Source organism: Anser brachyrhynchus (genome assembly GCF_964034855.1).
Source record: "Anser brachyrhynchus genome assembly, chromosome: 23".
Lineage (NCBI taxonomy): Eukaryota > Metazoa > Chordata > Aves > Anseriformes > Anatidae > Anser > Anser brachyrhynchus.
Window position 1 is genome coordinate 4,910,658 of NC_137716.1, and position 25,254 is coordinate 4,935,911.

General features: G+C 41.3%; 1 protein-coding gene across 6 annotated transcripts in view; it reads right to left on the minus strand.

Annotated features, from left to right (window-relative positions):
* Positions 1–25,254, minus strand: part of KDM4B (lysine demethylase 4B) — a 90,342-nt gene that overhangs the window by 29,558 nt on the left and 35,530 nt on the right. For 2 of the 6 annotated variants that reach the window (XM_080566132.1, XM_080566131.1), the window contains 5 exons: positions 25,196–25,245; positions 21,918–22,021; positions 17,382–17,519; positions 2,859–3,055; positions 2,333–2,365 (listed from right to left, as the gene is read on the minus strand). In XM_080566132.1, the coding sequence (XP_080422258.1) occupies positions 2,333–2,365; positions 2,859–3,055; positions 17,382–17,519; positions 21,918–22,021; positions 25,196–25,245 (522 nt within the window). Of the gene's footprint in view, positions 1–2,332; positions 2,366–2,858; positions 3,056–4,032; positions 11,918–17,381; positions 17,520–21,917; positions 22,022–22,461; positions 22,549–25,195; positions 25,246–25,254 lie in introns of those variants that run through there. The other 4 variants (XM_080566134.1, XM_080566133.1, XM_080566135.1 and 1 more) reach the window with 3 other exon arrangements.

A 25,254-nucleotide genomic window follows, 5' to 3' on the forward strand; every position in this document is an offset into this window, starting at 1 on the left:
TAGCAGGAACACACAGCTGAACCCAGAAGGATCAACTTTTCACCAATATTCGACGTACACACCGCCTTCTTCGTGTGGGGGGAAATCCAGGTGGGAGAAGACAAACCTGTAAGACTTTTCTGTTACAGCTGAAACTTTCCATAGTTGGTAAGGAAAGCAGTGGAGTAGAATCAAGCTATTTTAAGAAAAGTGTATGTTTTACTGCCATTGTGTAGAAGTGCCAGGCAAAAATTAAGTCACACAACTTTATACTCACAGGAGATAAAAAAAGATCTTTTTACAGCGCTCTTTTGACTCTGAAGTTGTGGAAAAACGAACAGAGGAAGAAAGAACATGTCCGTTTAAAAAAACTGGGCTTCCAGAACTACAAGAGCTGAAGGCTGTACGTTTCAGAAGTGCAGATGTTCTATACCTGACATAATTCGCAGACCAGAAATGGGCTTTTTGTGGACTAGACTAAAACAGTCTCTTGCTGAAGCCATAAAGTAAACAAAGTAGTTTTTTTCAAGGTAACTAAGTATGAATGACCTTAGAGAAGAAATAACATATCTCTTTGCAGAGTTTAAAAGCTACAGTCTCCAAGAGAGATGGCAAAAAAGCAGCTTTGTACTCTTTGAAGTACAGACCACAAAGTGACTTAAAATTAAGTAGATACAACTGCGAAGAGGTTTGTGCAGAGGTGAATCCCATTCTTCCAGTAAAGTCCATCCTGCTGAGAAAAGTCGGTCTTCAAGTAAAATTGTGTCTTTCTAAGACATAAGCATAAGGGAGAGACTACTGATAAGCAGTACTAAACTGCTTGAAACCTGCTCCAGTATAATACTGAAAAAATGTAGGAAACAATGAACTGATAAGAAAAAAAGTAGCTGGATGTTTTACAATATCTCGGGTTAAAAGAGAGGCTCCTCTGTTAAGCAATAGGTTCAAACAGGGGAAATATCCTTGGTGTTACACGTGCAAACGTTAAATATACCCAAGTTACCCTGAATGTCCATAGAAAGTATTCCCATAAAGAGGCTCCCAACTTCCAGACATGGAAGAATAGGATGCAGGGACCCATTGGAGTTCAGACAGCCATAGCCCCAAGAGCAGAAATCACACCTGCTGACTCTCAGACCACCCTGTTTTTCCTGAAGCTCACTACAGAAAGAAGAACCAAAAACATTTTAGGAAAATAACCTCTGGAGCGAAGCAACATTGCAGAGGTCTGTCGTCTGTCAAAACGGCCCGCTTATATCTTTAAGAGCATGCCCTTAGTAGACAACACACCTTTCCCTGTTCAGCGTTTTAAACTAAGGGCCTAATCATTTCATGTAGAAAAGGTAAGGCACAGGACCACCACTGCAAAGCAAAACTAGGTGACCGAAAACTCCTGGAGGACAACAAAGACCAATGCCAGGGAAGGAGAGACACTCTTATTGTATATCCTTTTCTTTGATGTAATACCTGAATGCATCCAACGTCATCAAATTACTAGGTCTGTAATTTTAAAACTCAAAGTCACTCACAGATCCTACCAAAGATGGCCTCAGAAACCTAAAGACTAATTAAAATTTTATTTCTGGATTTCAAGGAAGTGATGTTTGAACAGAAATTACAAGCGGAACCTTACTTTTAGATGAAGCAGTACAATTTCCAGAAATTGACAACACTCGCATCTGAAATGCAACGAATGGTAGATGAGATCAGAAAGAAATAAGCTGCGTGCGCTACAGAGGAAGCGTTTTGGGTAACAGGCAGGCTAGGAATGAGAATGATGTTTAAAAAAAGGGAAAAAAAAAAGTGTAAGGGAACATATGGAAGAGCAGACACTTTACATCTATCTGAGTACATTAAAGCCTTACGATCATTCGACTTCTTGCAACACAGAGTCTCACTCTTCATGCTAGAATGCCAAGGCAGGTAAGTTCTCCCAGTGGCAGCCCTTTTCTAAAACACACTAGTCCAATCCCACCTGCCAAGGCAGCAGCAGCTTTTTATTGACTATCTGCTTTGGTGACCAGTTAGCTTTGCCCACATCCCGTTAACCATCAGACAAATATCACATCTCTGGCCTGGGTTTGTTCAGGTCATTAGCTGAGCACTCAAGAATGCAAAACCAGAACAGGCAGCTGAGGTTCTCTAACAGGACACAAGAGGAGATCTCAGAAAACTGCACAAATACAAGATGAAGTCTGAGAAACCTTGATGTCCAAAGATTTTCTGTGCCCTTTCAAGGAAGCAGGCATGAAAAAACTAATTGAACCAGGAAAACACTTTAGGAGTTACTGTTTTAAGAAACTTGACAGGAGAAAGAACAAAGTCATTGAAGTTGATGAGGGAAGTCACATACCGGTGTTTGTTGTCCTCTTCCTCATCTCCTATCCTATAAAGCAAGATTCCAACAGTAAAAGGTTAGCATGCCAAATTTTCAATTCAAGCATGCTGTAACACAAAAAACATGATGAACATGCAGAAAATTAATACAGAGATCAAAGGAAGCACAAAAAGGCATGCATAAAATCCCTTTTGCAATTGACAATTTTTTCCTCCTGCCTTCTGATAAGCGAAGCTGTAAGTGTTTACTATAGATTTTTTGTCTTCTAGGATAAAAGATGGGATGTGAGGGGGCAGACAGTGTCCTACTTTCAAAAAACTTGTGCTTCTATAGTGTGTAGAAGAAACAGAACAATGAGGGAGCATATTACCCATGAAAAATTAGAAGAGCAAATGAGAGATTGAGAGAGAGAGAGTTTGAACTATCCCAAACTGAGAATTACCGAGTTTAAAAGCTTAGCAATTAAAATCAAACACAATGCTCAGACAATTTTTTTTGTCCGTTTCTGTTATCTGGGTGGTCATTTTTTTGTTTGTTTTACCTGCGAAGCAATTTGGCCTTCAGTTCTGCCTTCGTCTCATTCCAGGCATCTAGTTCTGGGCTAGTCAGAGCCGTGGGTTTCATATGGTCCAGGACAGCAATATCTTTTCCTTGTTTCCATAAATCATAACGTTCTGGTTGCAGAACCCTCACAAAGACATCCATGGAAATCTTCACCATGTCTTTGCGGCAAGTACACTGCAAGAGATTTCCAGACACCAACACCATGTCAGATCAGAAGAACTTTTCTCATCAGCTGAGCTTGCCTTCCTCCAGAGGCAAACTGGCCCTCTGCAGGCTTTGTCTGTAAGGCCAACAGTGGGTTACACAAGGAAGTGCACTGACACATCCGTGGGTATTTCAACTTGATGAAAAGCATCGCCTCCACCTGCCCTGGGCAATAACAGAGACAGCACAAGCTGCCATATGCTCCAAGGTAGTTGAACGCTCTGTTCCCCAATGTTTTCTTCTCTAAGCCCACCAACCAAGTTAGAACTTTCTTATAAATGCTATACAGTTTATATATTACTCATCTACTGTCTTACAGTCATTAGACAGTAATAACTTCGGTCAATACAGACCAGAGGTCTGAGTTTGAGCTCAAACCCCCATTTCCCCTCTTAGCCAGTCTCTTCTGGAGTTTCTCAGGCTGAAAAGAGATTAGCAACACCACTTTGTAACTGAAAAAGCCTTAAAGGAACAAAAGCTTAACCTAATGACCAAGGCAGTTAAACTTCATAATTGCACGTCAAAGATGTAGTATATAAATCCTTCACAAGACAGCAAATTGCAAAACCAAAAATTAAGAACGTTTTGCTGCCGGCAATGCAAGATGGTTTGAACAGACGGACAAGATCTGTTCAGCTGTGTCCAGCTTCCAAAAATTAACTGGTTACTTAGCAAAAGATGGTAAAAATAGTGGAGTGGGAGAAGAATCAAAAGAAAAAGCAGGAATGTACCGATGCCACTGGATGCAGGTAATAGCCAAGACACCGGTTTGGCAATAGCATTATTCAGGAAGCTCAACCCACACAAAAATGGAGTAGAATAAAAATACAGATGTGCGTCACGGAAAGCAAGCAGCCAGCCACCCCACAGTAGGAGCCCCAGCTGCCCTCCATTTTCTGAGCCGATAACACCGCAACTAACAAAACCTACCTGTACGCTGAGCAGGCTTTTAAAAATCAGAAGAGAAACATCAGTGATTGACAACTAAGAAATTATCACAACTTTACTCCCCAGAGCCCTGATAGAAGACCTAAAGCAGCAAAAAATATCAAAATATTCCTTAACCTCCAGCAATTAACACACAAAGCCCCAGCCGCAAGAAATTACTTTCACCTGTGCACTTCAGGAGACTAATCAGAGCATATGTAGAGAAATAAAAAAGGCCAAACCAACAACATTCTGCGTTTAACCCAAATATGCCTAAGCCAAAGAAAACATGCATCTTTCATTTCAAGTAGCATACGTTCATTAAAATTAACCTCTGGAATGACACCCTTGCCATTGTATTCATCTACACAAAGACTAATTACAGGTTTTTTTACTTGGATTCTGTTTGCTCTGATGAAGCTCAGAATTAATGGACTGTCTTTCTTCCAAGGAGATTCTCACCCAGGATGCAGACACCAGGCTGAAGGAGCATCTGTTCTTTATGAGCTTCTAACTCAAAGGCGGCACAGGATTGAGAAGGACACAGCAATACAGCAAAATCCACTTGTATCTGGGGCCTGCAACTGCAGCTTTGCTGGTAGGTGTGAAAAGCAGGACCCCTTCTTAGTTCTGCTCTAAAGTTCAAAGCATTGCTTGGCAGGCACCTGCACTAAATTGCCTTTCAACTTCAAGTTGAGGATGAGGTAATTCAGCCACTTTGCAGGACTTTTTTTAAAGCTGTTTCACCATCCCTCTATACCTTTTCAAAACCATTCTATCCTTTTTCCTCAGAGAAATGCATGAAATTAAACTTGTTTCCTTTCTTCTTTCATTTTTCACTACCATTAAAAGCCTTATGGCTTCTCAAGAAGCCATCGAGAGAGAAAAGGAAGATTCTTTCTGTGCAGTTCTTGGCTATCCCACTTCCCCCCAGCCCCTGTTTCTCATTTGGGCTACCTGCAGTCCTGCTACGACTTGGAAAGCAGCAATCACTGAGCACGTTGAGTGGGAAGAAGTATTTATGGCCAGGCACTTTCAGGAAAACTCAATTCATTTAATGAAAAACAGTGCAGGAAAGAAAGGCTGGAAATGCAATTTGGCCAAAGAATGGCAGGCCCACAGCTGGTGCCCATGTTTCAAATTCCTGCCCAGGCAGAAGCTTCTCACCAGCACCTCCACAAATGCAAGCTTAAGGGATTTGTGTTGAGCACATTCTCAATCACTTTTCCTTAAGAAATGTTAAAAGCGCCTGTGTACTGCTACAAAGAGGAATGCAGAAGAGCACCCCACAGCATACATCACCAGAGAGCTATGGAGATTGACCTCCTCTGCCTTTACAAATATGAAAAATGGCTTCAAAGAGGAACAGCCCACTTCCTCATCCTGACCTGGCACCAAGATGCTACAAGCACGCAGACGTCAATCCCTTCAAATCAAGCGGAGCAAATCCTGAGTCGGACAGGTCTAAAGGTCTCAAGTGCAGTCTCCAACACCACAGAACCACCGGCAGCCTGAAAGTCTCACAACAACGTGAAATATACACAGATTATCGCGACGCCACATACTGAGCTAGCTGGATGCTGCTCCTCACGCTGCTATTCAGAGAAATGACACTGTGGGCTGCAATCTCCAACACGCCGCAACACCAGCAGCCTGCAGCAGCCAAGTTCCTTTCTTCATACAGAAATCTAACATGATGTATGTTTATATTTCAATTTTAATTTAATTTTATTGCTTTCACAGTAGCAAGCATGAATAATTTACAAAGCCTTTTTCCTCTGGGGCTTCTCCCAGATCATGCAGTTATATTTCCTCAGCTGCTGCAGTTCTGTCACATTCATGTTCCCAGAATGGCCAGGGTATTTTTCCATACCCTTCCCTCAGACACAGCAGCAAGATCCTTCTAACACAGCAGACACGATACGACTGCAAAAGGGAACATGCACGTATGTATTAGGGGTGGGAGAGGGAGCAGAAGTGGGAGATCAGAGAAGGAGACTGCGGGGAAAGAGGGGCGAGAAGATTCCTTTGCAACTAATTACCTGCTCTGCTGTATTAGAACAGGACAAAAAGAGCAAGCCTGTGTTTCCCTGTCAATGACAGCCATCTCCATGTACTGCCCGTTTCCATATACACAGAGTCATATTTATTCCAAATATTCTAAGTATGTGATTTGGCCATAAACACACAAGTTTTCTAAGACGTATTATGCCTACACCACCCCCCTCTGTCTCTCCCTACCCCAATCTCTGCAGAACATCTCTTTCATTTTCCATTTTCCCCCCTCAAATTCTAACACTTTACTACTCCAGTATTATTAAAATGTGTAGAAGCAACAATATAAAATGAACATGATTATGCTTACACAATCACTAAGGAGAGATAAGAAACCTCGTTTTCTTTATGTGAGGGAAAACGGAACCACAAAGTCCCCGTTCAGGTATTCTAGAAATTCCTACTACAGATTTCCTTCCTTTCTTTTGGCAGCATAACACGTACCAGTTGTAGACCTGTGAAAGATTTAGAAGTGATATGGTCACCCAAAGCACGGACCATGACTAAAAGGCAACATGAGGGATATGCTTGTCATATCAAACTGGCAGGTGAGAAATGTAAGGAACTCGGAGATCTCATCAACCATCTTGGTGCCTCTTCTCTGCCTCTCCCCACCTGGTAGCCAGACTGCCACACCGACCTGCTCGGGAACAGCACGGCTGGAGGAGTGACAGATCAAACAACAGAGTATTTGTCATCAAGGAAGATTCATCTCCGAGGACCAACTGCAAGTTCTGAGGAAAGCGGCAGGGGATAGAAAATAAAACAAAACAGTGTTAGGGGTAGTTCTTTGCCTTCAGTTACAGGGTATTTGAGACCCAAAACAGCAACAAGACAATAGGAACTTCCATATTCACCGAGTCTACAGGAACCTATTTGTTCCATCTTCTGAAGACTTTTGCTAGCCCCAGCTCTCCTTTTTCATAAGCTAATGACTTTGCTACCCATATGGGATAAAAATACACAAAGCCAACTTGCAAACAAAAAACCTAGAAAAATAAGGAAATGCAAAGGTGAAACACTTTTCCAACACAGAAAAACAACAAACTTCCCCGATTTCCTACTTTATTATCTGTTACTCAGAGTTGGAGACTGTGGTGAAATACCTGACTGCACCAAGAACCGTCTCATCACTAATAATTCCGTGATAGTTGGAAATGTGTTAATACTGAATGTGTAACTGTTATCTTATTTGCTATCTTATTTTTAAACTAACAAGCATATATAAAATTACAGTCAAATGAAAAGACGAAATGATCTATGAAAAAATGTAGCCTCATTCAACCTCGTTGTAGGGATTCCTTCCCTCACTTCCCAGTTATTACCACTAAACTGAACCCCATCTGTTCTGTAACAGAAAGAGTTAACGTAAAACAACCCTTCTCCTTACGTAGGAATAGTCACGAAAATGATCTATGTAAATTGGCACATCTGGTTCTCATAGAAAAAACACATTTAGATGAAGTCAGGGCCTGTTGCAAGCACAGTTGTTTAAGACTCAGCTAGCCTCCCACTTTGCCTTAATGGAAGTTTGAACAGAAAAAAAAAAATACAATGCACTCCAAGTTAAGTTCTTTCAGCTATTATGCCGTCATTAAATGGAAAACCTAAATCTTTGCTTAAGGTTTTTTTTGTCTGCTTCTTTGTAACGATGAAGCCTAAAAGCAAGTTACTGGGAAAGAAAAGCTGGCTATGTCCAAAAGGTCAGGAAATTCTTGCTGTACGTTATAGGAATACACACTGCTCACACAGAGAACACTCCTAAACGTTTCTCTATGAAGTGCCAGGACAAGATATAAAGCTTCAGCGTTTGGCGGAAACACAAAATGCTCCCAGTACAATACTTCTAAACACCTATCCAACTGCTTATCCGATTACAGATGTGTTCCTTGAGATCTAGTTAATACTCACCCAGTACAACAGAAAAAACTAGTCTGGACTCCAGCTTATTTCCCTTCAGCCCAAAGTTACACTTCCACTCAGCCCCTTAGCAAGCAATGCTCCCAGAGACAACCAAGTTTTCAAAAGTGACAAAAGCACACAAATTGCAGGTAGGTGCCTAAAAGATGAGTGTTGGGTATTCTGCACGTCACTGAGGAGTTAAACTTTGAAAAGAAGGAGAAAAATCTAAAATGCTTCGTTCGTGTGCTTAGTGGTTGGTAGTTGAAAGCTTGTCGGAAGGGAGATGAGTCTTGACCCCCTGTTTCTACTCTAATTACAAGCATTGCTGTAAGTCTCAACAACAAACCAGTTCATTAGGAAACCCACTGGAAATCCTCCACAGAGTTTCATAAACAAAACAATTAGGCAAAGACTTCCAAGGACTCCCCCTGGTCCCTGGCCGCAGGGCATGCTTTCTCCTCACTTGCTTCCTTAACTTGCTGCCATAATGTTCCATGCAGATTTCTGTGGGCAGAAGAGCTGGGTAAATAGCGAGTGGTGGTAGCTGGGGAGGCAGTTTTACCTACTCCTCTGCAACATTCAAAATTCAGTATAGATTGCTATGTGACATGCTTTATGTTAGGCAAATATAATAACACCCCATCCAACTCGCAGGTTTCTGCTGGTATGTTACATGGAGATGTGTCAGCCTTTCCCCCCACCATGCTATTTCACAACTTCTGCCAGAATCACTTTTTTTTTTTTTAAAGCTCTTCTACTATTCCGTAGATTACACCTGTACAGTTGCCAACTACTCCTGAATCTTTCTGAACTATTCCATCATCGTTCCTGAGAGATGTACACAACCCCAGCGGGCGAGGGTCCAGCACTGTGTCTCTGATAAGGCTGAAAGGACCAAGAAAGAAATTCACCGCTCTCAGCAACACTACCAAAAAGGGACTCGGTGAAATACCAGCTCCTCTGTGTTTGGACAGACTCGTTCCAGTACAAGGAATAAACAAAGTAAGACTAAATCATAACCACTGGATAAAAGCCTACAGTGAACACCATTCTGACGTTATCTCAAGCTATTATTTCTTCCGCATCGTAAGCCTTGTGGTTGGTGAAAGAAGTCTACAACCGAGCACTTTTGCTGGCAGAAAGCATGTCATGTCAGCGGGTCAGCACTGTGTTCGTGCATTAAGGAAGCAGCTACCATGCCCTGACATGGCTTAGCGAAGTTCTACAGCTCTGAAGTGACAGATGTACTAGACAACTCCTGCTAAGTCAGTGCAGTTAGCCTTCTATCCTCCTGTTGGATCAACCGCTTCTTATTCATTTTGTTTAAAAAGAAAGCCAAAAGCTGTGATGGTTTGCAGGCCTGTGATATAGCAGATGAAGCAGTAAAATCCACCATTTTGTGTACCACATATGACTAGGAAAATCTACAGGCAGTTCGTAGAAACATGAATCATTTTGTTCGGTGGAATATCAAGTGTTGCTATCTAAAGTGACAACCCAAGATCTGCCTCTAGCACACTGGAATTATTTTCCTGGGTAACAACAAGTATTCCTCAGTGACATTTTTTCAAACGGACAAGAAACTGAGATTTGTCTGTTGCATCTCCAAATGATATAAATTAGAATCAGGGGAGGGCTGATGCATAAATAAAGGAGGCAGGAGGCTGTCTATCAATCCTAAAAGAAACAGCAATCGAGGCCCCTCTGAAAGCCACACACCAAAAGAAGCACTTCTCTCTCTTTCCAGTAATAATCTAGATTCACCTGCATGTATTCTCGAAGCAGTTGGAGAGTTTGGTGAGTTACAGAGCAGAGGTGAGATCTGAATCCTGACAACCGAGATTAGGAAGCGTCCTCAAAGACCCTGCAACAGAACCTGCTGACTGAACCTGCCAGTAGGGAACCGAGCTGGAAGAAAATCAGGAGCATGGCTGTCAGGAAAGACAAATAATTAAGCCAGGTGGAGTTTAAAAAAATTAAAAGAGATTGTTCATAAGCAATCTACTTTAAGCACGCTATAATAAAAAGTGGGCTTTATTTTTAAAAACGTTCTTCCTGCACAGAGCGAAGAGTCAGAAGGTTAACAAATTTCGCCCTTAAGTATGCTGAAGGAATTCCTGTGGAGGACAACAAACAGAAAAGGTACCTGATGAGAAAGTGTGATGTGAATTCACAGCTACTTTACACTTTTACGCTGCTTTTCAGAGTTCTAACATCATCATTTCTGCAACTCTTGAGCAGAATGCACTATTATTTATTCATTCGTAGGTGGGTAAGACTGCTCTTCTTCCTTTGTATCTAAGCCCCCACGTGTCACCCGTGAAGCAATTGAGTGGAGCAACACCAACTGCCCAGGAAAGCACAATGCTATGGCTGCTTTCAAAAGGGATTGTGATGGCCTCGCAGTCCTACTATGCCCAAAGCCTGATGACCCCAAAGCCCCAGCTCTGACACGTGAATGATTGGGGCTGGTAGCCTTTACCAGGGACTCCATGTGACAGGGAAGCTGAGCAAACAAGCTGCAGGGAGCACATTCTTCACATAGCTATTTACTTGCAGCCACAAAGCACACAGTCACCTCCGCACTATAAATCACGGGGTTAGTGAGGCAGGGAAAGGGGGGGAGACTGGCAGCCCAGCCACATCAGGACCCGACGGGCTGAGGGCAGCTCCCAGAGAGTCACCCCGAGCAGGCAAAGTCATTTCCAAGCAGCATTCGGGAAGCCAAGAAAAGCTTTACACCTTACAGTAATTAAGCTAAGAGTAAATCAGACTGAGCAATCTTGTAAAGCAGATCCCTAGCAGTTCAGCACCCTAAGGGCGAGAGCAGAGCAGGCAAGCTGCCTGAAGTCATTTCTGCCCCCACTGCCTGCCCAGAGGTATCAAATGTCCCATTTGGGGGGAGTCAGGTCCTGAGCAGCTCCCAGTGACCTGGACTGGGCGCTGCAGTTGCTCATGTGTCCCTTCTTCCAGGGTGGGCCAGAAACCCGCCTGGCACCACCCATCCCAGTGGCTAAAATCCCCCAAACGTCCAGGTTTTGTGATTACAAACCAGCATTTGTTCTTCCTTCCTTAGAAAAATGCTGCCAACCAACCTCCCAGTCAGTACTTCAGAAGGAGGTCTCAGAAGAGAGCTGATAAAATGAAGCTCCGAGAAAACTTCAGAAAAATAACTGTCTCCTTCCCACCTTAACATGAAAAGCACCGTAAAAATTCCTTTTTATTGCAAAGAATCACTGTTTTGTGGAGAGTAAAGCATTAGGAATGTTTACAAATAACACAACAAAACAACTACCAAAAAGGGGAAAGATTTTATACAAGAGCATTTTTTGAATCTGTCTTACAAAAAGGAACTATGGAAATGCTATTCCATACTAGAATATTTATCTTTTCTTTTTTTTTTTTTGGTATTATACGCTTAAAAGGTCCAATTAGAATCAGTTAAGGCATACATACAAAGTAATGCAAAAATACAAGTTTTATTTCCCCTATTTCAGAGACCAATTTTACAGCACTACCAAGCAGTTTCTGCATAATTCTCAGGAATTTTCTTTCTTGGGAAATAAAGGACATCTTTCAAGAGAAAACCTACTAGCATATGAATAGTGAGGAGAAGCAAGCTTCAATTTTGCAATGAAAATTATATGCCAGACAACTTTAAATCACAAACACTCCAAAAGTAAATGTGAGATCTGTTATTCCATTATTATTTTAGAAACGCACACCAAAAAAATAAAAATAAAACTCCACCATGGAAGCAACAGTTTGGAAACAACAAGCTATGCAAAAGACCACAGTGTAAGCTCCAAAAAGCACCTCTCTTGGGGATGCCTTTATGTATCGGTAAGATCCAAACAGAAGAGTCTTACTCATCTTCTTCTCGCCAGAGAAAGGAGTAAGCAGCAGAGGACTGAGCTGCGCTGGAGCAGAGGTCTCTCCTAGAATGCTCTGCAGGTGGAGATGAAGGCTACTTGTTTCAGGACACAAAGTGTAGGATTTGGGAAGGAGGGCAACTTGACCCCATTTTATACTGAGAGAGAGATAAATCCAGCACTATCTCTGGAGTAAATAAGAGATAAAATGAAGGTATGAAAATGTCAACCGATGGTAACGCAGACGCTATCATCCAGGAGTGTCTGCTAGTAACATAAAGGGAAGAGCAAAAAATTGTTCCCCTCCCACCCACTTATTTCCAGTCCAGTTTGAAAAAAATAGAAAAGCCGACCTGTGAGACACACTTGAATTTCTTATAAAATTGTATACTCTGAAAGTGTCTTTTCAAACTAGAGGAGACTTAAAGGCCGCATCGACTTGAAGGAGGACACTTTACTAAACCAGTTGATGTTGAAAGGGTTGTTTAGTCAAACACACTGCTAAGACCACCCTCAGCCTATTGATGGTTGCGTCCAGGAGTTTTCAGAAACAAACGGAACCAAAAAAAAACAATGCAGAAAGCAGCTGCAGGCTCATATTTAAAAAAAAAAAAAAGAAAAGAAAAAAGCCACAAACACAAAACACACTGAACAAACCCAAACCTAATGGTAGGGAATGAAAATGATCATTCACTGCCTTTCATTCATCAGGCCTTTTTCAACAAAAAAATTAATGGTAGACAAACGACTGAAGAGCACCAACTACCGAGTACAAAGCAAAGTATTTCTCTGTAATTTCCAGGCTCTGCCTGTGCAGGTAAACATTAACTACAGCATACAAAAGTAAAACCATCCCTATTCAACTGTATTATTTAATCGGCAATATGAAGGCCTAAAGCAGAGCGTTCAGATCACAGCTGACTCCTGACATCGTGCCGCTATCTGTAACTCCTTGAAAAACCCTTTAACTCCTTTCTGAATCTCTTCTTACTTCACACATTATAGCAGCCCGATGCTGACGTTAGTCAGATAGGGCCGTATCTTAAAAAGGGCATCTCCTGCTAGGGTTTGATCTCCACATCTAACATAGCAAAGAATGCTGAAATGAATTACCATTAAGTATTTGGAAAGACCTAGTGATGACTGCACCCCAGGATGAACTACGGGAGCCCCAGGGTTAACCGAAGGTCTCTCTCCCACCTGTAGAAGAGTAGCTGAGAGATGTAATATTCAACTGCTGCTTTCTGCACAGATTAAGTGAAATAGGAACTATGGTTGGTCTTAAAGTCAGTCACCTTGACTGGAAAGAAGTCGGCTGCAACAGAAGGCTCCTTGAGGACTGGTGGGAGACATTTACAATGACAGTAAATGAGGTAACAGTTAAAGAGCTGTTAATTCTTACACTTCTGGGCACAATGTCCAGCTGCAGGCGAGACATCTATTTCCCGGTGGTACACCACCATGTAATTAGAGACCTGAGGTAAAGGAGAGTGTTATATCCTTCCTCTGAATCGAAAGAGACTGACATTTTCTAAGAACTGGGGAGCAACCAGTCCTGAGGATTTAAATACATCATGAGCGGTGACAGGAATTTTGTCCGCCACATACCAGCACTGAGGCTAGAGAAGCACTTACCACATAGATCAGCAAGTCGGACTTCAGAAGCAAACACCTGCTATAAATAAAAAGCTGAAACAAAACCAGGGCAAGCATAAGAAAAGAAACCAGAGATTTCTGCTGAACGCTTGTGGTAACCAATGTGCCAAACGCCATCGTTTTTCAGGTTTCCCACCTGAGCCTGGGGCAGACTAAACATAGAGGAGACATCTGATAGATGAAGACAGTAAATGGTAAGAGATTATTGTCAGGGTTGGTTACAACTTGCATCTAAACGCGTGAAACCCAGAAGGAACATCCCCATGACCATTACAGACAGACAAACACCCATCCAGTTCCTTTATGGCAGCTTCTCCTGCACAGTTCTGAAAGAGACTCCACAACCTCTCCACTAGGTTCTCAGAAAGCTGTGAACCAGACAGCTAATTTCTTCACCCAAGGGTTTACCAAGCCAATTTCCAATTGCATTTTTAAGCATCTGTTGATCCTGGTTACGGGTTTACACAAACACAAGTACACCTACCAACTATCAGTTTCCCACACAACTCCGCAGCCATTGCCGTTTTTGCCAATGCTGATGCTTGTTCTACAATTCGAGCAGAAACGGTGTCTAAGAAGCTGATCTTTAAACTTCACTCCAGTCGTCATGTATTTTTACAGCCTAGGCAGGTTCCACGGTGGTTAGCAGAACATTTCATCTGTTTGGCAGGCAATTAGCACGGTTCTATCTATGGTTTTTGGAGGTAAGCCATTACCTTCCTGTCTCTAACTCTATGCCACTGACATGTCTCACTCTATTCATAGCTCTGAAAAAAGCAGAATTCAAATTTAATCCCCAGGATAACGTCCAGAAGAACATTACAACTGTCTAATTTTGAACCTTACCTTGTCACCAATCTCATGAGTACTGGCAGGACAAGGAGAGAAGAGAATCACTTTACAGCCTGGTTTCACTGCAGTAACACTACGGACCTATGGAGCACCATCCACTCAAGAGTTTCTAAGAATTTTAATAATGACCGTATGACATGAAAAAAAAACCTGCTCTGATGTAGGCAAATATAATCGAATTGTGCCTGACAGCACAGAAATCAATATAGCCATTTCTAAATTTAGCAAAGCTGCAGTAGTTAACCAAAAATTGCACTCCTGGATGTCTCTCTCCCTGAACTCCTTCTCCTTAAATGTGCAGGCAGGTGGGGTGTAGAGAGTCAGCTGATGTTCCATTAAAGTTCCTGTTTAACTTAAAATGGGATTTAAATAAACCTTTTGCCCTCACTGTGTAACAGCATTCATACCTCATCTGGAGCCTGATAGTAAGGTATCAAAGGGTTAATTAACATGTATGCAATGTGTGGTTTAGGTAATATTAAATGGAAATCTCTGAACAGACAAGTGTCAGCAAGTGCAATGGAAATAAATTGGGCATCTCCTTCCACACTTCAACCTTCTCTCCCTAGATTTGCTCAGAGCTCTCTATGCTGCTTGTTCAGTAATTTCACGCTACGCTGCTTAACAATGTAAGCATGGAGGCTCAATCTAAAACTGCACTTCCCAAATGTCACTTGTTTGTGAACACATGGCTGAACCCAAAATTGCTTTTAATATTAGAGAGGTGCCTGCTGGCACTGCTGTAGTTAAGGGTCTGTCAGAACTTCCACGATAAACCCCATTTTCTGGGGTGTATAACCACAACCATTTGCTACAGACAAGCCTGGCATACAAGGTCACAACAAACTAACTTGATTTTTTTTTTTTAACATTTTCAAACCAAGTTTGCTTGGCCATTTTTGACTGTAAGACACTTAACACCGTTTTGAGGCCTCTCACGGTTCTAGGTTTTTCTTACCCTCTCTTTAGCTCCAGAACAAATTCAAATGGACAACTCCCAGTCCACCTCCACATGGTCTCAGAGCCCACGGCTACTGCCACATGGTCTGCTTTACCGCCTTCAAGGATTGCAAAAAGATTACAACAACCCTGGATTCGCATCCTTGAACACTGGCAGGGGACAGCGGGAACAAATACATGACTTTTCAGTATGAGGATTTTTCTATTCTGAGAATCGTTTCAGTTGCCATTACTAGCAATTCAGAGGTATTACCTGGCTGGCACAGTGAATGTTATACTTCATGGCACAGCCACTAGCATGCCTAATGTAAGATGCTTTTACACCACGGTGGTTTCAGAAATGAAATAATAAAATCTATTTGTTTATTTTAGACAAGGAGAGTGCTCAGGTGCCGAATTTGTTGGCTAACAGCTGACTCCTTGAAACTGTGGGCTGAATATTACTGAAAAAATAAACAAGACAGACACCCAAAGGTAACCCGAAGGGCTAAACTTGCTTTCTGTGGATAAGCTTCTCGGACACTGAGTGTTGCGATGTTTGACAGTCAAGGACTGCCTGCCTGCAGTTGCTGAGGCAGGACATAAATACCAAGAGATGGAAAAAAGCAGGAAAAAAGGCTTCTGTGGGTTAACAACCACCTTCCTTTCCTAGTTGCCTTAATGATGCTTACTAATTAAAAAGGAAAACTAGGAAGAAACAGCATGGATTTTTTCATGATTCTACAAGATCCCTCACTGTCTGCAGTGCCAGAAACAGCACTAGCTTCGAGAAGCAGGAAGGAGTGACTGGCATTAATCACAAAGCAACCACTCAGGATAATTAACACACAGCAACGATCACTTCTGAATATAATTATGCATAGAAAGTTTCAGCTTGGGCCGAATGTGGCGGAAGGCATTACAGCACAAAGGTGAAGGGTTAAAGACAGCATTTTCAACGAGCCTAGGATCCCAAAGCGGAGAAGAGAGTGACTACATTCAGTGACCATCTACCTTTCTTAGAATATAAACCCTAGTAAAGGAAAAATGGGCATCATTACAGTGTTCCACAGATTGAGGCACAGATGCACTTGCAGCCCATTTTCAATGGGGTTGGTTTTGCCCAGAACAAAGCATTAGGATGCATTATGAAACCTGCAGAGTCACACCGAGTTGATAGAAGAAAAATAAGTGAAGGAGATGATATAAATGCTATTCTAGAGTGAAATCTAAGTCTGCCTTTCTGGAAAGGAACATCTGAGGCAATTTTACACTGCTACCCCATGGCAATCATTTATCCTTTCCCCAAAGACTGTGTGGAACTGATCCCTAATTTAAAAATTCACAGATTTTATTGAACCAGTTATGCTGCACTGCATCACGTCTAATGTACCAAAGACATCAATGCATTAAAAACAAGCCATTTAAGGCAGACTTTCAAAAAAGAGAAAAACTGTATTAATCAGTTTGAAATATATGCCCGTAGCTGCTAATAATTCACATTTAAAAACCAGAGAACACAGTATGCATGCTTTCATGAAAAACTGTCAGTGCCCTCGGAACTGTCAAAAATAACAAAAACATACAAGAAATTTGCCTTAATGAAATAGCCATACACAGCCATTCCAGCACGATTCTCCTCCTGAGACATGACTCAGGCTTTTTGTACTATGCAGATGGTAGAGAAATCCAAATATTTTCAGAAGGTTATTGGTATATTCCTATGAAAGTTTAAGATGTCTCCAGCTTATTCCTTCTCCTTCAGCGTGTGCCTAATGAATTGTATTCAGTCATATCAGTCACCTTATTCAGTGTGAAATACAGTTTGGATGCTTCAGAAAACTAATCCAAACTTATTAGTTTCAAAACAACCTCTCTACAAGGTGCATGTACATTCAGCATTCAAGAAAGTCATTATACGCCCTTAGAATGACATGAATTATCAACAAGAACAAAACAACAACATGGAACAATGAAAGAGTATATCCTCAAAACAATTTCAGTTTTGGTCAAAAGGACAAGTCCCCCACTCAATTGTTTGCATTTCATGAGCTGATGGTCTTAAGTAATCCCTCATCCAAACAGACACCTACTTGGGTTGCCATTTTTCCGTAGTCGATCCACCGCAAAGTGGCAAAGTTGGTAGACTCGGCACAGTTGAAGCCGTGATTGAAGCCAGCATGGTAACCGTAAGGAAATGTAATCATGAATTCTCCAGCTTCCTGGGTGATCTGAAAAACAAAAATAAGACATACCCCACAGATCAGTTGAAATAGTAGTTTGAGAACAGAGTTAAATCTCTCTGGTTAAATCTCTCTCTCTCTCCCCCAGCTGGAGGGGAGGCAAAACAGTCACTGCCAACTCTTGGCAAAACCTGGAACAACTTTTTGCTAACAGCAGAAATACCGAAGTAATTCTACTCATGAAAAAAGACAGTACAAAGGATGGAAGCCATCACAAGATCTGAACTCTGCTGAGTCAAAGTTACAGAAAGAATCCCAGGCTGCAGCAGTTCAGAAGATCAACAAATTTTTTGATGGTCATCACTTCAGCTTATGTTAAGATCAAACCCATGTTCATACTCCATGCTAGGGGGGCCAAGTAAATTGGATTTCCCACCTAAACATCCACTCTGCCTTGCAGTGTCCTGCTGAAATACATGCTACTTTTCACTGTATTTATTTCCTCACTCATATTTAATCATTCTTATTCCCATTCGTTCACCCATTAGTCAAACAACCTAAAAATTACAGCTCACCATTTGTCTACTCAAGTAAAATTAAAACAATAAGCAAAAAGATTGAAAACTGCAGATTACAGCTGTAATCAGAGGCCAATCAATTCCCAACGCTTTTCGAAAATCACCTTTTAAAAACCTACTAAGAGGAGACATCGGGGAAGAAAGGAAGGTAATTAAATCCTAGCACACAGCGTAAGAACTGGCAGCAATACAGCGCGCTTTGAGCAATCCTCCCGGGCCAGCTCACCAAAACGTACGATAGCATCTCCCTTCGACAGATCACAAAAGAGGCAAAATTTGTCCTTCCCTTGTCTTTCTAAACCAGAAGTGCTGACCAGGCTTTCATAACAGCCACATGACGCCTCTGGATCATTTCCCACAACACAGTGGTTCAGAGCCTACAGAGGTTTTGAAGAACTTACACTTAAAAGCACAAGGATCGGTCCACATAGGAAATGTGAGCAGCAGTTAAAATATTTACCCACTATGCTGATCAAACACCTAAGCCTGCTAATGCTATGAACGTTAGCAGAACAAAAAGAATTAAAAAAAGAAAAAAGAAAAGCTTATATGACAACACGAGAAGCTTCTGGATGAGAGGTGCCGAAGTCCGGTCTGCAGCCAGCTTCACGGCGCGTTCCCCATCCAGCCCCCTCCATAAATCAAAGCAGAGCGGTAGATTGCTAACTTCACAAGACGGAAAGATTATGTTTCTGTCACGAAATCTACATCCTGGTGTCTTCATTTCAAGCCCACAGTGTATGTCCTCCATGTCACTGCTGTCAACATTATCCCTACAATAAATTAGAAAGCACTCGAGATGATGGATAGGCCATGCAGAAAAGTAATAACTATTGAAAGAAAGCCAGCACAAACTGCCACTCATGGAGAAAGCCCTAAATTTACTGACTTCTGCAAGCTCTTGAAGAATAAATGGAGAAATCAATAGGAGATTACAGAAATACACATTTTTAATTATTAAAAAGCCCTAGTATTGATCTGCTTCTTTTTTTCCAGAAGTAAATACCATTATAGAGATTTATAAATGTGTGCTTATTCACTTCATTGAAATCTGCCAAGAATTTAGATGAAGGGATCCTATCTCTGTTTCTAAAGAAAAATGGCACACATTCCCTGTCTGTGAATAATAGCGATCCTCCTTCAAAAGCTACTATTTCAGGACAGGGGTTATTCAGATACAGGCTGCTCTGACTTAAGAGATCTCCTCCTCCTCCTCTTCACATTTAAAAACAACCAGTGACTGCCCGAGAGTTGAGCGAATCTATCACAAATACACATTTTCACCCCGCGCTCTGTAAATCAGGCTTAGGAATTATATTGCTTTAGGTAAGATGTTAATAATCCCCCTTCCTTTAAAATATAAAGCTTGGCTTTGACATGCACTAGCCTCTCCTATTTTTTAGGGGGGGTAAAGAAGAAATAGATAAAAATCAGATTCGTAGCATTCAGGGAGCACGTATTTTAAAGGTTCTACATATAATCAGCATGAAGGAGACACCAGATATGAATCTGTAAAAAAACCTTCATGTCACAAATCAAAAGATTCAGAGCAGGAAGCCTAGCTAAATGGGAGAAGGCTTTTTACCAAGCAACAAATTAGAAATTCCCTTATTTAAAGCACTTCACACCCCATGCCTATCACCATACAGAACAGTAAAGCTGACCTGGGATAAGCTTGGAAGGAAAGCCTTCCTCTAGCAACATTTTTTTTATATATACATATATTTATTTTTACAAACTCTTTTTTTCCTCTTGCACGGTTATTGATCAGAAACCACTTACCATACAATTACCAGTCAATGTCCCTTTCCACAAATACATGGAAAAGCAAACACATAAAGATGTATCACTCCGGAGCAAAATCTGCCCACCTACAACATTTAAACTTCTGAAGCCTGACAAGAATTTCCTTCCTGTTCTGACCCCCTGCGGACACAAGAGCACTGCCCAAACACACCACCCGAATGACACGGCAGAAATTAATTCCCATTTCCTGTTCTCTTCCATTCCACAGGAAGGGATGCCAGCAGGGGGCTGCACGACAGGCTTCACTTACAATGCCTAGGTTGCACCAACAGGTACTTTTTAATCATTATTATTTTCAGCTTTTTTAGATAAGCAGTGACTGCTCGTTAGGCTCTGTTCAACGTGTTCTGGCATCACTTACGAAGCTGTTTTAACCAGAAGCCATATGAAAAATACCATTAATAGCAGCAAGACACAGCATGCAACTGATACTGCAGCAGAAAAAAGCGTAAGAAGAAATTCTTAAACTTCACCATTTAAGTGACATTTAGACCAATAAAGATAAGGTCGGACAGACTTTTCAGAAGATCACACTGCCTACAAGTTTTGTACTCTTTTGGGAGTACGGTTGGAACAGACATCTTTGACCCTCCATCAAGTCATTTCTCCAAGGGGCATCTATGCATTGAGATGCCACCCACATTCCAATCTGCCCGCCTACTTTCCTGAAATTTGTAAAATTAAAATCCTTACCAAAAAAAATCAGATCCCACAATTAGATCTTTTCTTTATTATTTTCAACCATACGTAGCAGATATCAATATTTTCACACTTGGGATTTAGGTTTCACAGACAGAATTACAAGAAAAATGGTTTGTTGATCTGTAAGAACAATTTAATATCGACCATCGTGTGCAAACTAGGCCAAGTCTAGCTTGCCACTGATGTTGAACCGTAAGCACCGCACATTGCTTCACGCAAGTCTCCTCTGCACTGACAGCGAGCTCATCTGACAAGCCAGATGATCACGCTTCAAATTTCATTCATCACAGCCTTCCACCAGGAAAAATGAAACAGTCCCTGGAGCAGTAAATTGAATGAATTCATGGTTTTTATGCTATAAAAAAGCCAAGATCTTTTACCTCCATCTCAAAGAATCACTAGGCTCATCAAATAGGTGCCATACTTTGTCTCAGGTGGACTAACTCTAGCAAAACCATGCTTAAAAATGATCAGAGCTCAAGAGTTCTTACGCAGAAAAAGAAGGGCATAATATCTAGAATGCTGATGATGCAAGGGGGTTGAGGAAGGATGAAATCAATTTGAATCAGGCATTCTTTGACACTTCCCACCAGAGTTAAGAGTCACAGTGTCTCCAACTCGATTCCTTTTCCCACACCCAGACAGGATCATACCCTGACATGATGTCTTAACCCCCCTGGCAGGACAAGAGCTCCGTACGCTGCTAACACGCAGAAGCAGTAACTGCTTGATTGATTCTACACAGATATGAAATCCGTGGTAAGCATGCTTGGCTGAGGAGATTTACTTCTTGTCCAAAGACTTCGAGAATAAGCATATTAAAGCGATCACTCCAAATAAACATGACCCAGCATTTCAAATAAGACGACTTAAGAGATGCATGGATCCTTACTGGCCCTGTGTAGACAGAAGGCTTGTACAACAGAGAACCAGTATGTCTAACTCCAGTTTTTGATTCATACTGGACCCAGGAGAAAAAAAATATTAAGCCTACGTTCAAGAATTACCTGTGAGTTATGCAGCCTATTGATAAGCCATAGCACCTGAATTACAGTTTAGCCCTGCCTACCTGGAGAAGCTCCGTAAGTGACGAAGTTACGATGCTTAAGTTAGCTCTCGTGAAAGGTTTTACAAATAGAGGTACTTCACAAAGCTTGTCCTAGACAAACCACAAATCCTCATTTACAGGTATCCAGCTGGTTTAAACTGATATGATACATTTAGCATAATAATGCATTTGGAAATTAAGCAAATTGCTCCCCAGTGGCTTGCAATGAATTGTTTCCTTAAAAGAGGGGTGTTGTGGTTTGTGCAACTCAACAGCTTACCGGCATCTCCAAAGTATCTTTTTGGTACATACCCGGTCAAAAGGAATGCCGTACTTCTTCAAGATTGAGGGCGAAATGAGGGTCATCTTGTGACGGAGGAAAGCATCGCATCCCTGAGAGCTTCCAGGAAAAAAACCTGTGAAGACATTACAAAGAGGGCTATCATTTCTGGAGTATTATATCCAATCATTATTTAATCAGAGACAAGATGACAAAATGAAAACCTGCCTAGATACTTTAGATAGATAAAAACAATAGGCATACTACTAAAGATGTCAGTAGTTAGCACATGCCTCACTGTTTAAAATACCACATAAATCTTGTGGGGGAAAAAAAATTGCATGTTGATGCACATAAGTGTTAATCCCATTCAAGTTGAGAGTTAGCTTGTAAATCATACATATTTGGGCATAAGCAACTTGGCCAGAATTTCAGGAAAATCCTAACAAATTAAGAAACAGAACCTGGCTGTCTCACGTTTGGGCTAGACTCTGAGCCACCCTTTTTCTGAATATGGACAAGGAAAAATTGACAAGCATGCACCATCTACTCCATACTGATATGTCCTTTTTATACCTTCTTTGATGGGCAGCTATATTATTCCTGGGAAAGTAACACAACTGTTATCAAACGATTCCAGAACGATCTGCCCTACATACCAGCCTAAAGGAAAAAAAAAATAAGCATGCAGATGTTAATATGCAGTCAAAAGAAAGAAACAAAACAAAACATATCCACTACAAGGTAGTGGAAAAAGGGACACTTATTCACTGGCCACAGCAGTCACTCGTATGTCTGGCAGAGACAGCATGATCTGACTCAGCATCTCAACAGTACGAAGTACAAGTTCAGCCAGAGCTACAAGATCCACACCGAGTCATTAAAACAAACCACAAATAATTAAAAGTAGGATAAAAACCGAACCAAACTCTTTGACGTCAGTACTTCCTTCCCGAAAACATCAGCAAGACCAATGTAAAAGCACTGTGTTCAAGACCATGTGTTCGGGTGACTCAATCAACAAATTATGTGTTTATAGGGATTAAAAAAACACCATCATTTAGGAGAAAGAGAAAAAAAAAGGCAACCAAGCTCTGGAAGCAAAATTAATTGATGGGACATAATGGAAGGGGGTTCAGAAAGTGAAAAAAAAGGATTGTTGGGTTCCAAGTTTTCTTATATTTTTGTCCTAAAAGCATTTCAATTACAATTATGACTGTCTACTACCCAGTCTGTCATCCTTCTCTGCACTTCCTCTTTTTAATGCACAGTTTAAGTGGCTCTCATTAAAGCCACTAATAAAGAAACACATTTTAAGTGATTAGCACCAATAACACGGCAACACATTAACATTCTCTCCATGGGCTCTACAACTCTCCCAGTGAGCCCTTTTACAGCTCAGCTATTCATTTTCCATATTAATTGCATACTCATCTCTCCATAGTGAACTTCTTCGTAGTATAGATCACTGATGCACAGGACAGGGAGGATGCCCAAGCAGTAATGCTGCTTCTTTGTAGTTTTAAAGCATTACTCATCCCAACTTCCATAAGGCAACAACCAGCTTAAAATAAATCATTGATAATTTGTGTCCGGTTTATTGCCAGCCATCACTGTGCTTCAAAAACTGATCATCAGTAAAATGAAGTTACAAACAGCAAGAGTCTTAATATTACTGTGTCAGACTTTGGTGTGATATTTCAGATTCTACAGAGCACGAGTCATCTAGATTTATTAACTTTCTAATATGAAACTGTAGCTTCTATAAAACCTGACAAATGATTAAACAGAACTGTGCAGACCCAAAGTAACTTTGAAATGTAACTTTTCTGAGCAACGATTTTTAATATTAGTAGTATTTAGGGATTTTGTTTTTCTCTGCATTAAGAGAAAATACGACCATCTCCTAGGAGGTTTATACCCATTTATTCTATATTTATCCTACACAATCGATCCCTTCAACACTCTCCCCTTTTTTATTCAAGTGAAAAACAATATTTATAATGACAGTCAGCAAGAAACATCATTCCTATGAATACCTGCTTTACCGATATTATTATTATTTTGCATCAGAATACATGCGGCCTTCCAGGTCTTCCTGCCTTAGTACAGCAGTGCTTTTGCAGCATTATCTTCAACAACAGATTTAAATCATTAAAGTATGCCTCATCAAGGATGAAACATGTAGATTTTGAGTTAATTATTCTGGGACAGCAGCTTTTTTTAGCTGGGCAGCACTTAGAACATTTGCAAGTACACAAAAATAGCAACAAAGCACAAACACAACATCAACTAATAAAAATATATGTATTTTTGCAGTCAGTCATCTTTCCTGAACCTTCCACCATTACCAACTGGAAATCAGAAGTGCCCAAACCAGAACACTGGTGTCTGTGCTTGCTGTTCTCACCAAGGGCGGGAGGCAGCTCGCAAGATGACCTTGGCAGGTACTCAGGCAAGAACACGCACACAGGATTTTCAGCAGCTGAGGCTGGCACTTTGTAAGGCCAAAAATTACAGCCAGCCTGGTGAGAGGTGGAAGTTTATCACAGCTCGAGCTAGCCCTGCTTTTTGAGATGGGCTTTATTGTACTGAGAAGACAGAGAGGGATGAGGCTGGAATAAAAGGCAAGCCGCCAAACACTGTGCATCATCTTACAGGGAAGTGAGAACTCCCCTAGCTGTTCTCCATGAACGCTGTCACTGCATTTGTAGGCACTTGCCTAGTTAAGATCAAAAGTAATCAATGCCAATGCTGTACATGTAACACTGACAGCGTAGGAAGCAAGAAGGGTTTCTACCACACTGTTTCCCAGCTGAATGTGTGTAATGGGGGGGGAATTATCACAAAGACCCCATAGACCACGCCACGGAACCGAAGCAACGGAGTTCTCAACTCACTGCCACAAACCTCCTGTTACACATGGAGATGCACGAGGGGTCTCTTATTAAATCCATTTCCCGCACATGGTCTTACTGCCTCAAAAATCAAGTTTTTTTCCACCAATTTTAGTTAGGCCCATAGCGTGTCAGAAGACTGAGGCTTTGAGAAAACAGTTGCACTGGTAGGAAACGTTCACAGCACTTCTGACAAGATGACAAGCTTTCTGCCCCTGAAACTATTATACCAGTGCGGGTTCATCAAGCAGCTCTCGCAATAGTAAATTATAGTTGTCAGTTCAAAATCAATTCTTTGTAAATCCGTTTGAAAATTAAGGGTAGGATTCTCCTCTGGGATGCTTTAGTTTTCACTAGGAACATACCCATGTATTTGTCCAAACAGTATTAACATGGCAAGAAGCTAAGCTTACCTTTCGCCAGGCGTTCCAACCTTTTGCCATGTTCTGGAGGAATGGCATACCTAGGAGAA